General features: G+C 40.1%; 1 protein-coding gene across 1 annotated transcript in view; it reads right to left on the bottom strand.

Annotated features, from left to right (window-relative positions):
* The window catches only part of man1a1 (mannosidase, alpha, class 1A, member 1), a 162,292-nt gene extending 155,163 nt beyond the window's left edge, over positions 1-7,129 (bottom strand). The window contains exon 1 of the mRNA XM_084377979.1: positions 6,403-7,129. Within this exon, the coding sequence (XP_084234105.1) occupies positions 6,403-6,909 (507 nt within the window). The 5' untranslated portion in view covers positions 6,910-7,129. The remainder of the gene's footprint in view (positions 1-6,402) is intronic.
* Positions 7,130-16,975: the final 9,846 nt, after the last annotated feature.

The following is a 16,975-nucleotide window of genomic DNA, read 5'->3' as shown; positions in this document are numbered from 1 at the left end:
ACAGGCCCTCTGACAGTGAGTGGAAGCTCAGACTGCAGACAGGATTGGGCTCTCCAGAGACCCTTTGAGTTCAAGCAGACAAACAGGTTTAGCCGATTTTCAGATTGTGGCGTTCACTCACAACAAGTTGTTTAGCCTTAACAGAGGGGCTCCTGCAGCCTGTTCACAACACTCACCCACTGAGACCACAACTCCACAGGGCAGATCACTGGGTAACTGGATCAGATGGTGGTGAGGTTGAATAAGAAGAACTTCACCCTCAAATAATTTAAGAAGCTAGACTAAATAACACCAGGCCACCGGAGTTCAGGGGGAAATACATTTTTGTAAAAAAAGAAAAGAAAAAAAGAGACAATAGGTCTGAAGGGAAGCTTAAAAACCTTTAGTTGCCAATGGTGGTTGCCAGTTATTGTGTCAATATAACACCCTTAGATGGAAATCAACCAATCAAACCATCACTAAGAAATAAATATACCAGCAATGTATCTCTTAATGCTGCTGCTATTCTTACTGGTGCATTTTATGATGCTGATAGTCTGATTATGGGAAGGACTTTCTGAATAAAAGGGGAATTAAAATGATGAAAAAGTAGCCACGTGCAGTAGTATAGATCATTGAGGATGCCATACACTGAGATGCATCGAGCTGCATCAAGAATCTTTTTGTTGAATCATGAGGCCAGTGAAGATTCACACCTCTAGTACTTAGTAGTGAGGGACAGTCAAGAGAAATTGTATAAACATTAAGTGTCATTTGAAGCCAGTTGAATAACCAGGTTTTCTAATGAACATAAAATATCTGGCAGGCAGATATCCTAATTATAACATAATATAATATCCATTTAGGCCTGTAACTAATTTTTATTCCCTTTCAAAGCCACAAACTTTACTTACTTTTTAAACATTTTTTTCCTTTCTTAAAATATGTTCCCTTACATCGCCAGTAGCGCGAAAAGAGAATCATGTTTGAGAGGAGTATCCCTGTAATTTTTGTAATACCGAGATATAATACACTACTACAAAAAAATGAAACTCTGATAACAATAAGAATATTGTTTTGTCTGATATCTTGACTTTGACATTCCTTTCTGATGGTGGCATGTAATCTAGGACAGCATGCTTAGTCTTCTCTGGAGACACACATCAGCTGAATGCCTAAAATGTACAACACCTGCATGTCCAATTAGGTCCTTTCAAAGCAGGACGTAGCTTCAGGTTTTTTGTATTGTATCATGTCTGCTCACCGAGAACCAAAAATGCAAAGCTAAACCACCAGGGAAATAAGCAAATGAAGACTCACCTCAGCTGACATTTCTCATAACTGCTGTTTAATCATACAAGGCAGAACCAACACTGTTGGTCAGTGTTTATCTGAATTACTTATAAGCTGTAAAGGTTTGTCAAAAAACAGTCTACGTATCCTTGTTGATTTATTCCAATGGCCTTTTATCGCAGAAATAGACCTATCTTGAATGTTACAGGGAGAATAATATCTGCACTAACGTTTATTCAAACATCTCATATTAAATTTGGTTCACTGCTGGGACAATGTGGTTTTCTCTGAAAGATTTTTATCTGACGATTAAGTTGAGCTGTCATGACTGTGCCACATTTTGTATCCTTGATGGTTACAATACCGTTTCTCTTTTACAGTTAAAAATGGAAAGATACTGTATCTGACCCCACCATAAGTAGATTATGTCTGACACATCCTGTACCATGCTCAGTTGTAGGTTTTTATTGTAGTTCAACACTACACACACACTACAATGTTTTCATTAGTTGCATCATTAGGTTGAAGGTTTTGGCAGAGTTTGCCTTTGTTTTACTGTCAGAAAATATTGCTCTGTCATCGACCATTTCTGTACCACTGTGAGTTTACGTTGAGCAAACAGAGATTAAGACGTATCTAGTTACAGATGGGCAGATGTTTTTCTTCTCTGTGACAAACTGTAGCCTCACAATCTAAGCAGCTGTCACACAGGACACATTCACATTCAGACGTCAGAGTAGCCATTTATGTAGAGCTGCAATGATTCATTATTAGTTTCCAATTAATACATTTTTTTACTTTTTTGATGACCGATTAATTTGTTTGATTAATTTTTTAAGGAAATAAAAGTCCAATGTGCAATTATTTTGGTCACACATATTTAGGCACACCAGTGCAACCAGTGTGAAAAGTTAGAATAGAGCCCTGCAGTAAACTGAATATATTTGGGTTGTGGACAATGTAAGAAATCTGAGGACATAATCTTCGAACAAAAATAATCATTAGTTTGCTGCCTTACATTGAGGTGTTTACTATTGGCACCAAATATTTTATGATTGTGATTTGCATGGTTTTGTATAAAGCAATAAATATATGAATAAATGATCAACAATTTTTCAGAGCCTGCTGGATACACGTATACGTATAACAAGAAACAAAGTCCTGTAGTGATGCATCTGATCTGCATGGGATGCCGTGTTGACTAACCTCTCAGTGAACTTGTACCCTCGTTAAAAAATGTAACTGATGATGCTTTAACAAAAATTACAACTCAAATCCTCCTGTGAGACTTAGGTTGCCAAATTCTGAAGCAATCAACAGGTGATCTTAAGAAAATGGTGTTCATTTTACTGTTTAAATCCCTGGTGGATCTGCATATGAGTTTCCTACTTAAGTCAACTACAGATCAACAGTTAATAAAGGCAAAAATGTTTAGAAAAAGGAAAGAAACAGAAGGAAATCTAAATATATGTAATAAGTAATGCTGCTGGAGCTACTAAAATTTTCAAAAAGCAGCATCTGTGCGACTTGAGTAAAAATTCTGTCTGATGCCCTCAGCACCAGTTGGAAATAAACACAATATTTGGCCATTTGAAAAAATAGCCCAGAGCAAGACAATCTGTGCACTTTACATACACAGATAGTTGCTTTAACAAAACAAAAAATCTTCAACGGGACCTATTACTATAAAGTATGTTGACTTTGCCTCCAGTTCACTGTTGCTGATTTGAAAGTCACGCAGTTCACATGAATTTCTAAACATAAACAGAGAGCTGGGAGGGAGGAAATTAGGGATTAAGGGGCTCAGTCCAGCGCTTCAGATTCACAACATGTGCTATAAATTAAAGCAATACAGCACTAAAGTAAACTGTTAGAATTTCAAATTAAAAACTGAAATAACTCCATCCTTTTCACATTAATTGCTGTTATTTAGCACAGTAAGGACTCTGATGTAGGTCTATTAAGGACTACTACTCAGTACAAACTCTCAGCTGGAGTCCTCGTTGCATGGATTGTGCGTTTACTGCCATCGATATGATGACAAACACATTAGACATCTGCGGTATGGCTTCTGTGATGACAAGCAGTTGACAGGAGGATGCACACTATCTGCAAACTGTAATCTGTAAACAGTATGGCCCCTAGTTGACATGAAGGCCTCGCTCGTGTGGTTGACAGCAGTGGTGATGGCAGGGTTTCTTAAACCTTTAGTGGCAGGTGATGTCAAGATAAGATCTGAAACATCCCCTAATGGGATTTCAAACAGTGTGTCTTTAATAACAAATACATGTAATGATCTTTTTAGGTTTCAGGGCAGCGCTTACAACCAGACACCTTGGTGATATATTGATAAAATATCAGGCTGTGATTTAAGACTGGGCAGTATAGGGCATTTTGGTTATCATAATATTGTGAGAAATTGTAAGTATCTTTTCATGGTCCTGAAACGGTGTTCCTATTAACTGATAAGATTGTATTAGTTTATTAGAATCTTATTAGATTAATCGAATTAGACTATTAAAACTGATTGTTAGTCGAGCCGGAAAGATATTATGGGCAGATATTGGCTTATCACAGATAAATCGGTATCTGTGTATATGTTGTCAGATATTTGCCAATATTAACACTTTTTTTTAGATAACATATCATCAGATATATTGATTATATATTGACAGCCATATATACTGTAGGTATCAGCACTGGCCCCAAAACTCCAGTATTGGTTGGGCTCTAATTGATAGGGATGCAAGAAATTTTTTTTTTTTTTTTTTCAACCTACTCCTCATGGCCAACACTGATTAGATAACTGTTAATTTCACATTTCTGTACTTTAAAAGAAGTTCATAACCTGTAGTTTCAGAGCATCTGAAGGTACGAAAGGCTAAGATGTTGTGATTTAATATTCAGAACCCTTCTGGAACATGTATTACGTGCTGCACTTGTTCTTGTTCTCCTTAATCTCTGTGTTCATTGGCAGACTGCAAACTGTCAAGGTGCATACTGTCACCCACTGTATCTGTATAGAGCCTGCGTTTGTTAAATCCATGAAAGCAATTTGGCCAATAATGAGGCCGATAATAGAAATTTATAATGTAACTTAATAACAATTTTCTCAAATACTCTGCTTAGGTAAAATTTTGACATAGTATTTCCATTCCTGTCAATTTATACTTCCACTCCACTAAATTTATTTGATAGCTTTACTTACAAGTTACTTTGCAGATTCAGATTATTCAGTGTTGATAGGCTGGTACTGACGTGTAACCAATCAATCAGCTACTGTCGTGGGCGGTACATTGAGTGAGACCATAGAGTGGTGACTACAGACAGAGTGGTGATCATTAGAGCCAAAGTATTATTTTTTTAAATTAATCTGCAATCGGCCACAAAAAACACTGATACTGATAATCTGAAAATAGTCGGTCAATTCAATAATCTGACTATCCCTAATCCTAATTGATTGGTCTTTGCTCATTTTTTGCTTTTCGTAATCTCTCTTCTCGAAAGATCTCTTTAAATCAGACAAAAAGTTGTCCTCAAATATGATCCCATTATCGATAATGTGGTTTTCAGTGAAATACATCATCATGATATTTCATTTTATAAAGTATTGACTGTATTCCCATGGATTTCCCCCCGAGGCTGTATCCTCACCTTATTCATATCAGCTCTGGGTCAGAATGACCTGCATATATGTCATTTTCAAATGATTTTCAATGAAAGGCCAATATCAGTCTATCTGAATGTCAATACACTGTCCACATGAGCTCAATCAGGACTCCAAACCCTTATCTTCCCGCTCACTCAATGCTCCTCTGTGGGAGTCTACCAGTTACACCACCTGAATGAGCAAATGGAACTCAGCTCACTGAGCAGATCTACGTGTGACAACTGCTCTCCACCAGTGAAAACTTATCTTCAAAATAACACCAGAGATATGACAACCACCTCCACCTAGGTTTGGTGAAAACTTTTAAAGGACATTCTCATATCAGAGAGATGGGATCATGACATCACAGATAAAGCAGCAGCCTGACAACACAGCCTCCCATCAGCATCCACCTGAAACCACCTCTGAGACTCCACCACTGGGCTTTTCAAGTGGTGTCCGCGCGCGCGCGCACACACACACACACACACACACACACACACACACACACACACACATAAACTGTGCAGTGACATAACACAATGATACCAGACATGCTACCTGTTGTGTTATTTTCCATGCTGCAGGCTAACGTTTAGCTCTCCCCGGTGTGCTATGACAGGACATCAGGGGGCATATAAGATATGGAATAAAAGAGAATATAGATGCACTGACACTGACCCCATGTAATAACATAAATAGTAATAAATCAGACTGTCAAACGAAGCATGAATTCGCAGGTTATCTTAAAATACCCATTTGCGATTACGAACTGTGAATCTCACTGTTAATCTAGGTCATATATACAATATGTGAAAGGCTCAAAGGTGTGTTTTATCCCCCGCCCTACAGGCATGATTCCTGTTTTGCACCACCCCCGTATTGTCCTGACACGGAAAACCCGAAAGACAGGTATACAAGCCCGGAGAGGGGCGGAGGATCCTGCACGCATTCCTTCCTTTGCCCCAGGAACACGCTGCTGGTAAATTTCGTGGAAAGAAAAAACGTCACGCAGAACTCCGTTTGAAAACCTGCCAACTCGGTGGATCGAATTCACCGGCAGGTGTGCGTAAATCTCACAACATGACATAAGATCGTTAGCGAAACACTACTGGGTGTTTAGTGCGTTTCGGCTACAAGTGCTCCACTATAGAGTCAGGTTTTATTCAGTGAAATCACAAGTTGTGTACTTGGCGTACGCTCACACTGCCTGCCCTCTCAGCGAGGTATATCGGCGGAGAAGACTTTCGAGATAACGAATGAACATTTTGTAAAAGTTCACATTTCATTCACTTAAATCCTCTTTTTTGTATTATATGTGCGCCGAATTATAAAATGGCCATACAAGATTTGTGTAAGGCGTTGAGTCACGTCCTGCAATGAATACCAGCTCCCCTAAGCCAATGCAAATAATAAAATGTCAGATTTTTGGCGGAGTTTGGCGTGACGTTTGTGAGTGCTCGAGCTCAACAGATCCTCACCTCTTTGACTTTAGCCCGTCTGTCCCTGGTTTCGGAGTCCAGGGGTTCATGTCCAGTCGTCCCGGGCGGGCGGTGGTACTCAACGAAAGGTAAATTATTGACATCCTTCCCACCTTGACCAATCTCCTTTGCAACGTTCTCTTTCTCATTTTTAATGTCTAGTTTTATCTCGTCGGGCCGTTTTTGTAACGTATCCTTGGCTTCTATCAGAGCTTTTTCGTGGTCTTTCCTGATTTTGGCCAGGACCCTCTCGTCGTTCCCAGCAGAACCCGAGTCGCTGCTGTCCGGACCGGTGCGGGTGTTGGTCTCCACCGCGGGGGAACGAAAGAAAACTCCGCTAAGCAACTTGGACGAGTCCGGTAGGAAGAAAATGGCCCCGAAACACAGGGTTATAAAAGCGCTGAACACTAACAACAAAATGAATTTCTCTGTCAACCTGAACGAGGTCGGGCTGGCAGACTTCCTATTCGGGGTCGCGGTGAAAGGCAGAAGAGTTGCAACTGGCATTTTCCCTCTTCCTTCAACAACTCGAACAACACAAAAAAATGAATCTAAACGGTCGAGTTAACTCGCGTCGGGCTCTCTTCTGGCTTATTCCGTTCAGAAATCCATCTCCAGCTGGTTTAAACCGTGTCAAATGGAGAGAAACTGTGGTAAAATCTCCGGTGAAAAGTTGAGGAGTAGAAGGCGGCTGCCCATACCGGAGACTCTCTGCAGACAGACCGAGTCCAACGGTTCACACAGGAAGCCGCCGTAGATAGGCGTGACTGACAGCCGCGATGAGCTAATCACTTTCTGCCCTGTGAGTGGTGGGAACCCGGGGGGCGTGTCCTCCCAGCGGCGGGGTATAAAGACGCTGACAGCCGCGGTAACGGCTTCATGTTCCACTGAGCGTAGAGCTGTGGAGAGGCAGAGCCACTACATGAGTCCACGCTAAGTTTTTAAAGATGCATTATGTAGTTTTGGGGAGGAACTTTAATGTTGACAATATCAATGAGGTAATGATACAAACGCATACATTTGTATTTCTTCCATAATGGAATAAACAAGCTGTTCTCAGAGTAAAAATAAGGTCCCCAGAACACTGTTCGAAGCTAGAAAGGTGGCAGGGTCCGCCAAATATAAACAAAGAAGAACAGTACGGAATTGTGTTGTCCTTTAAGATCAGTTTGTTTATTCAGTTTAAATCAGTCATGAAACTGAGAGGGTTTGTTTATTTAGTTTGTTTAGACATACAAAAAGCAGTTAATGAAGATCGTTCTTCCCCAAAGCTAGACAACACAATAGAGTGGTGTAGTTTGTAGACCTAAAACCCGGAAATTGGTTGTTGATTTTTTTTCACATCTTGATCCCTCGTCTCAAGGTCTATGAGGTTTTTGAATTGATTTTTGGCTAAATGTCTGAAATAAGGTCTGTGGTTACCACAAGCTTCAGATATTTACATATTTTGTTCTACGACATAAAATACATCATCATATGACCCACATTTACTTCGAAAAATAACATGTCCAAGTTGCTCTGTAGATCCACTTTTAACAAGTATTCTAAGTATGATTCATAAGAAAGGTTTGGTCAGCCCAATAAAGCATCCTCATTTATTCCCATGATGAAAAAGAAGTAGAAACAAGATTGTGCAGCAAGTAGAGAGACAGTCATCTGGGTCTTTATTGTTTCCCCCAGCCGTGACATTCCTCATCAGCTTACTTATGTCATGTGCCTCTCTGCCCAGCCTTCAGTTCTGTCATCTGGTCACTTGTGAAAGAATGAGCGGGTGGCGTCAAGCTTGTGATGTTGAAAAAGGGGCCACTAAACCCCATGCTGCAGCAGAGTTGTTGTTGGTGTTACAATATTAATCACCAAGACTTTGTAGCTCACATATTGTATGTCCAGTAAATTGCTTACTCACAATTATAAAGAAAAACACCGGACCTATTTATGCAGAGGTGTGGCCAGAGTCCATCTTCACAATACACAGTTCACCACCGTCTATTACTTTGTGCAGGGCGCTTATTATTATTCATACACATGCATGGATGCACACACACCCTTCACTGATGAGATCCATGATCTTTGTTAGTCTGTGTGCGGTTTTGGGAGATAAATGGCAATCGTTTCAATTGTCTCTGTCGGCGACTAATAGCGGTTTGAGGAACCAGTGCGGTTATAAGCATGAAACATGCAATTTACTCTTAAATAGAGAGTGGAATTAGGCACAGCGCATACTAGAGTTTTATCTGATAGAGAAGAAAAAAATCAATCTTGGACTTGTTTTGTGCTATTAGAGATACTGATGAGTGTGTGTACCGAATCATTCCTTGCCTCTGTGATTTGAATGTGTTAACATATTTTTACTGGCTGTTAAACATTTACATTCCTATACCACTGCATCATTGGCCATATTGTTTCTGATAAATAGCAGCGACGTCGGGACAACATCGCTGAACAGAGAGAAAGAAAAACAGTTTGGACTCAGAGCTCTGTCAGTTGTATAATGTCCCTCACCTATACGTCACCTGCAGAGATGGAAAGTCTAATCTCTGGATGACAGATGCATGCTGCCATATTGAAATTGTAATTCCGGGATGACAACTTGTCTCAATGATGACACACGTGCGCATGATTACTTTCTCTCTCTGCGATTCAAGCAGAAAATTAAATCTGGGATGAAATGTATGGCATCTCAATATCGAGCTAAGAGTCTCTCGTGGCAACAGTTCTGACAACCGACATTCTTTGCTGCGTCATTTCATCAGAGTTGCCTTCTTCAGCGGGGTTTGTTTTCAGCCTGAGTAGCTGTTGATAATATATGTATTAAAAAAAACACCATTTCCCTATGGTGTCATGGTTTTCTAGGCGAGGAGAAATGAATAATCCTTTGTTGTGAAGCTGGTAAAAGTTGTAAAGCAGTAGAGGAGGGTAAACATGCTTTTAAGACTCACTCAAAGGAAAAATCCCCTTTGTATACTCCTACACTATTAGATCTTAAATGCAGCGCTCCCCAGGAGTTATTTTAGAAATGCTGTACCAACCAAACTACTGAGAACAGACATTAGGTGGCAATTACAAGTCCAGACATGGGACATTTCTGTCATCATAAACTATTATGACAGCGAGCCAACAGTGAAGGCAGGTACACCGCTCAATCCGCTGATGTTGGCAGTCGCAGGTCATAAAAACCTGAATTACCTCTCATATTCACACCAGTGCAATGCCACGTAGAGAAAGTGAGAAATTCCTTGTGTACATAATGCATGGTTGATTTTAAATTCATAAGCTACTTTGGATGTGGCTGTTCAAAGGAGATAAACACATGACGGCTTCAAAGCTGTAGCAACAAGTTGTCATTCTTATTGCAGAGGATTCTGGTCTACCGTAGCAACTGTTGGTTTAAGAATCAGTCAGTCCTCTCTTCTCCCTGTATGATTGATGAATTGTTAATGTAGGACGGCAGCTCCAGAGAGAACATCTGGCTCTTTGATTGTCAGGGACCTCATCGAAAAAAAATGACGATTGTTACCCGTGTAGTGGATCAAAGCAGGATAAATCTGCTTTCCTAAACAGCAATGCTGAATTTTTCAATATTTGGATGTGATGTTACGTTATCTATATACAAGGGAGGCAGTTATCATGAGAAGTAATATACCAAATAACAAAACGAGCCCAGAGATAGAAGGTCCACTGTATCGCCAATAGTTAATTTTAGCATCTTAATTTAATTATTAAAGGAAATTTAAAGCTGTATTAATATTTTTGGGCCACCAGGGGGCAGTAGAAATCTCAAAAATGACAACAAACACATACTTCTGGCATATTATCACTTTATAGTGTTGATGTGACTAACATGTCAGCAAACAAACATCCAGGTCCTCATCCAGCAGACGTGGAGCAATGTTAACACTCATTTGAAATTTGATTCCTGGTTACCTAGAGCAGGGCCGTGGACCAGTACCAGGTCTTGGATTGTTCAACACCGGACGCAAAAACCCATTAGGAAGTAAGGAGGCTGATGTAATTGCCTTTTTTTTTGTTAATTATATTGCTGGAAATGACAACCATTTTATTACATATCACAAAGGCAAATTGTGTACTGTATGTGTTTTATGTAGCTGTTTTCATATTTTTAGTCATATTTGCAATGGGGACATAAATTTAGACTTCTATCTGGTCCGTGTTGTCAAAAAGGTTGGGAAACCCTAACCTAGAGGACATTAACTTCCATATTCCCTGTCCTTTTAGTTCTGTTTTAGTCTCCACCAACCACTTGAGCATATCTGACTGATATTTCTCCACTAGCATGCTGCTAACGCTGTCTGCTTTGATTAGAATTTGCTTTGTAAGTCCAGTATGTTTAAATGTGTGCAGTATCTTAACATATTCTGGTGTGGAAATGACAAATAGGTACAAACAATTTTGGAACTGATCCAGTAGATCACCTCAGCCGAGCCACTTCTACATATTTTAGCCACCAAGGGGCAGAAGAACATAAGAACACTCACTTCTGACATATTATCACGTTGTACTGTTGATGTGACTAACATGTTAGCAAAAATAAAATGTCCAGGTACTCATCCAGCTGACATGGGGCAACATTAACATGTGTTTGAAATCAAATTTCTGGTTACCTCAAGGACGTTAAGTCCAATAATCTATTCTTCTCAGCCGAGCCGAAACAGGCTGCAATGTATTCCTTTGGGGCAACTGCCTGGGTCAAAACAAGTCCACTATAAGTGCTTGCTTTTGCCACTGACAGGCTGAAATTGTGCCTGTCGACATATTCTTACAAAGAAAGGCTTTTTTGATAGAGTAAGATCCTTTGTTTGATTGGAAACAGCCGTTATATTGCTCTGTTTAAAGTCACCAGAATCCACTGAAAAAAACATTCAGCAAAACAAAAAGTAATTTCATCTGGCAGGATACAGGAGTTGTTGGTCTACTGCTGCCTCCATTGGTTAGTTATATAGTTATATTATCACAATAACTAACAAGCTAACTAACAGGTTGAAAAATACCAAAACACTGAGCAAAACAAGGCTAAAAGAGGCAGGCTATGTGGACCTGTAAAGTTTGGTGCTTATTTTGTGTGGTTTCACATTAAACTTTTATTAATAATAAATCCTTTAAAAAAATAATGATTACTGAGACCAGATCCGAGTATTTGAGTCCACTTGCTACACTTGGCTGAAGCCACTGTTGGATTTTCACATTGATGTTTTCCACCAAACTTCAAATTTTTAATGCTACGTTACCCTCATTTTTATCCACTTCTATTCATTTTCTTCCCACTATGAATGATTTATGGGCTGTAAACAGCACTTTATCTCACAAAATCCTTGACATTTTTTAAATATTTAAAAGATATTTACACTCGTATACACTTGGATGGATTGGAGATTATTTCCAAACCTAAGACAGACTTTTGGTAAATCTGCTAGAGAGTGGAAGCAGCTGTTGATTCTGGTCTCAGTCCAAAGAAGTGGTTTTAAGTCCAGCTTAAAACTTTGGTCCAAGTTTTGGACCAAAGTCCACCGTGGTCCCCCATACTTGGCATCCACACTTATTTGCTTGATGGCTTTTGGCTAGATGTTCTGGTTTCCAGGTGACACTGAAATGTCTTCTTGGAGAGTGGAGTGAAGGAAGCAGAAATGGTAAAACAACAATTGCAAAAATAGCTGCTGCAGTGCTAATCCTAATGAACTTAAACTTAAATTTTCTGAAAACACACAATGAGATTTTTAATAAATAATCATCAGTCATGTGTATATAATGACTAAGTGGGTCAAAACAAGTAGAACAGTCTGGTGAGTTCAGAAATATCATCACTTTACTGTAATTCAGCTTTTAAAACCAGGAAAAGACAGCACTAATGACATATCATGATGTAACAATATCCAAAATCTCAGACGATATGTAGTCTCATATCATGGTAACAATATAATATCGGTATATTGCCCAACTGTACTTCAGTCTCCAGTTTTTCCCACAATATCACCATCATGTTTAGCTTCATCATCCGTGTGTGTTAGTGGTAATTAAACAGGCAGCTTCAAATTTTTATTAAACTAATATCACTAATATTGTCAGCTCGGCGCGCACCCTGGGAATCCACTGTCAGCCAATTTGCTGATGTAAAATAGGCCATGCAGTCATCACCCAGCTGTTTGATGCTCCTCTCTCTCTCTTCCCCTCTCTCTCTGTTGCCACAGTCCAAATATAACCTCGCCCCAATCTGATTTAACCACCGTGGTTTCATCCCCGTGGGCAAAATGGACTCATTTGTGCGGAGAGAGGGAAAGAAAGAAACAGGAGAGCGGATAGAAGTGGGAGAATAGAAGTCCAGCGGAGAAGAAAAGCAGGGGTGTAGAGGGTGGAGGGGCATGAAGGGGTGGTAGTGAATAGAAAGTGTGATGAAGAGTGGAAGGGAAAAAGAGACAAGATGTGCTCAGTGAACGAGGTCACTAATTGGGTTGAGACTCGTAGCTCCCCTGCAATCCCTTCGCCTCGCTCCCGACAGAAGTCAAATTATTTCAAAATTCTTTAATAAGAGCAAGAAAAATATGTGAACTTTCAAGCAGATTGTAGATTGAAAGAGGCTGAAAGAAGGAGGACCATTACACAAACAAAATAACAAGTGTGGCTTTATTAAGACATTGATTGATACTTTGTGCTTTGTCAATTTTGCAAGACACAATCTTTTCTCTTTTATTTCAGAGAGTTAAGGTTGGAAAAAAAGACAAGATGATACAAATTCTCTCTGTTTCAGCTGTGTGATACAACACTGATACTTGATAGGAGCTACTGGGCCCAACGCTAATCTCCATTCTGCTTTCTGACCCTAATGCTCCTGTTGCTTCCATTCAAGAGAGGTAGACAAAGATAAAGACACCATTTCAGCTCTGTGTGATAATAACAACAACAAGAAAGCACAGTGAAATGGGCTGTGATCTGTCTATTAGATAGTATATAATAGTTGTGCATTCAATTTTCAGAAATAAACATTAAAACGATTCATACTCTATTTGTATAGAGGTCAGAAATGATTCTCAGCAGAAAAATCAGCACAGACTAATTTTATTTTTTCTTTCTTTCTAAGGTTTAATCAATATATCAATATATAATATGGATGTTTATTGTGATGGTGCAGACAGCGTCCATTTGTCAAAATCCCACAGTATTGATTGATTGATCCGTGCGATGATGATTGTCATCATTTTGGTGTTTTAGCTGCTCTTATACTCATCGATTTGTTGCGCTGTGTTTTGTTTTTGAAAAATGACACAATAAATTTCCTTTGTTGAGAAATTAAGTGGCCAATGTGAAAAATGAAAAATCTTGGATTGTTTTGTTGGCCAATATTTTCTTTTCCTAGGATGGCGAAGGACCTTTTTTTTTTTTTTAAAGCAATGGTGGATTGTGGAGCCTCTTAATAGTTTCCTGTCATTAGCTGCGAATAAGAGCAGCCCAGTACTGTTAATCAATCAATCAGTAGATTATGTATCAACTACAAATTAAAAAACATCGTACTTCTGTCTATCTGTATTTGTGCATGTGAACTGCCTGCTTAGAACTTCCTGGAAGTCTCTGTGAATCACGTGACGATCGGCATTTTGAGCTTCCATTGTCGAGACTCTCGGGCTCTGGTTAGGTCTAGGCCTGGGGAGTGGTGATTGGTTGGGGTTAGGGTAAGTTTATCAGGGTAAGCCAATCACAGGCGGAGTAGTGCAGGTCATTCCTTCGCACAACAACCCATGAAGTTGTTATGCCAAACATTAGGAAGCAGTTGCTCTAGACTACCTTCATGTGCATGATTTACCTTTAAAAGTCATTAATAACCTGATGCACCAGATGGTTTGTTCCACAGCACCATCTGGGAAGTCAACATGAGAAACTGTGTGGAAAAGGACAGGCAGTTTCCAAACATTGGGATTGTACAAACCATCTGTCCGTCACCATCTTCACTATAACCAATAAGATCAACACTAGGAGAGCGCTAGTTGAGAAAAGCCTTCTTGCTCTGGTTTTAATGAAATAAAATCTCCAGTTCTTCAATAACAGATGCATTTATATTAACTTCTTCCAACAGTTGCTGATATACATATCAAGCAGATGCTGAACAACATTTATATTAATTTGAAGCCATTTTTCTGGACACACTGTGATTTCAATAACGACTCTCCTTTTCGCTCTGTTTTGGTCTCCACCAACCTCCTCCCACCATGCTCCTCTGTGTTCACCTGCTAACTTTGTCTGGGTGGTGTACAGGGAGTTTATCAAAGAGTTTTCACCAGAAACAGCATCTGGCGCACAGCGTGAAGCTCCGAAATAATGAGCTGGAAGTGAAATCATTTGATTCTTTGTTAATACAAAAGAAACGTTGTTTGTGAAGCTTAAAAGAGATTCTCTATCGTCAAACAGTACACATCAAACTTCTTAAACCCATATCTATCAGTCATATATGAGATCTTTTAAGTCGGAGGAGGAGGGATGGGACTTTCCCCATTAATCCGGGTTGAGCTGTGGAAAGCCCCAACAAGAATCTCAGACCACATATCATCTTCAGTTTATGTGGGATCATGTCAAGCTTGAGCAGATATCTGTATTTTCTCCTCTGAATATCACCCATTTCATATCTGATTGACATTTCCTGGAAGAGAGCAGACATCTTGATACCGTTGCTAATACATGGTCTTGACACCTGGGTTCATTCAGTGTGAAAGCCAACGTTGGGTTTAAGGCAGGATTAAAGTTGACCTATGAAATCTTCCTGCAAACACAGGTGAGGGCAACCTTGAGCCATGATATTTCGCCAAGAACTTCTTAACTTTCTAAGCACCCGAGTAGATGTTTGAAGTCTTTGTGTATTTGACTAAAACAGAGGACGGATATATCCCAAACAATGGGGTGAAAAAGTCATAGGGGCTGCTGGAAGTGCACGTTTACAGGTGTCTCTCCAGAGAAGAGGTGTAAGAACGGCTTCTCCCCTCAGCTGTCGAGTGTGAACAGCAGGTTGGAGTTGAGAGGTCCTTGTCAATCCAACAAGAGTGTTGTGGAACACCGAGTCCTTCCCAGGCTTTAGAGATATCTCCTCTCCACTCTCTTGTCATTTGTAAGATGTACTCCCATTTCTTGTCCTGAGGCTAGTTCTGAATCATTTCACATTTGTAGGCTGTGACAGCGAGCGAGCACATCAGCAACAGTGGAACACATTCGCAGTGAAAACCTCAGATGTGAATTTACTTTCACTCCACAGGGATGGGAATCGATTTCTGCGGTGGTCTCAATCAAATATGCATTTTATTTCAGCCTTGTCTCCTGGAATTTTGTGAAAATGACATGACGTCTTAAAATGCTACACGGTCTCGTTTCTATTTTATTAGGGATGCAGAGATGAGAAGGCAGGAGCAGGATTGCAAGTATTTCCCCTTGTTTTTCTTTGTAACAAGAACAGGAACAGTGAATACTGTCTCTGCATCGAAAAAAGAATTGCAGTTAATCGAATACTCAAGGGACGAGGCTGGTCAGGAATTAAAGCAGTTTATGAAAGAGTTCCTTTTTTGGGTAAACTTAGCAGAGCTGCGTTCCAATTTCAAACTTATCTTTTCTTATTTAAGAAAGGACAGAACATCCTTAAGCCGTGGAGATATAGCTGGCACAGCGATTGAAAATCCAAACTAAAGAAGCGTGAAGTTGCAACATCAGGTTGTTCACAAAGCCTTACCCTACCACATTTGGCCAGTCAACTCCCTCACAGTCTTTCTCTAATATTTATTGTTGTTCACTTCCAGTTGGACGTGTTTTCCTCTACTTTCCGATCCTGTTTATGATCTCAAAGTGTTAAGACTCCCTCCCTCAGGTCTGAAACCTCTACCTTAGATTAGTGCCATTAAAAAGGATTTGGTTTGTCTGGGGAGACACTTTGTGATTTGTCGCACCTGAATATAATCTGGCCAAATAAAGTTGATATAGTGTCTCGCTTAGAAGCCGTTTTCCAGCCCTCGCTGTGTGATCGAAGCTGATGAATTGGGCTCAGTTTTTTTGTATAAGTGAGTAGCTTTGAGGCACATCCTGAATATAACGAGCCATCATTTTCTGCGGTGAGATTTTTCGCTCCCTCAGCGACTCATTCCTCGAATTTAGATGGTAAACCGTGATCAGGAAGTCATTGAAAGATTTAGGTGGAATAAATCCTCCCAGTTGAGTGCCATTCTCATCAGTTTTTACGCGCCCCCCCTCTGTGGGATGAAAACTCTATATACGGGGGGGGGGGGAAATCAGCGCTGACAGTGAAATGAGGAAGACAATGAAAGAACAAAGGAATAGGCCCTGAAACAATGACTGAACCAGTGCGACTGCAACTTCACATCGAGAGTAGATTAGGCAAGCTTCCTTCAGGAGTCTGCTCAGCTAGCCGCGAGCAGATCTCTCCGGCATGGTGGGCCGCTTCTTTGAGCTGTGTTTCAATGGCTTTCCCAAGTGATTGCCGAACTAGAGTGTGTGTGTGTGTGTGTGTGTGTGTGTGTGTGTGAAGTGTGTGTGTGTGAAAGAGAGTCCCTTGAGGCTTCACTTGCTCCCATCC

Source organism: Pagrus pagrus (assembly GCF_965226575.1).
Source record: "Pagrus pagrus genome assembly, chromosome: 16".
Classification (NCBI taxonomy): domain Eukaryota; kingdom Metazoa; phylum Chordata; class Actinopteri; order Spariformes; family Sparidae; genus Pagrus; species Pagrus pagrus.
The sequence above is the reverse complement of the archived record's forward strand: the minus strand, read 5'-3'. Positions and strand labels throughout refer to the sequence as shown.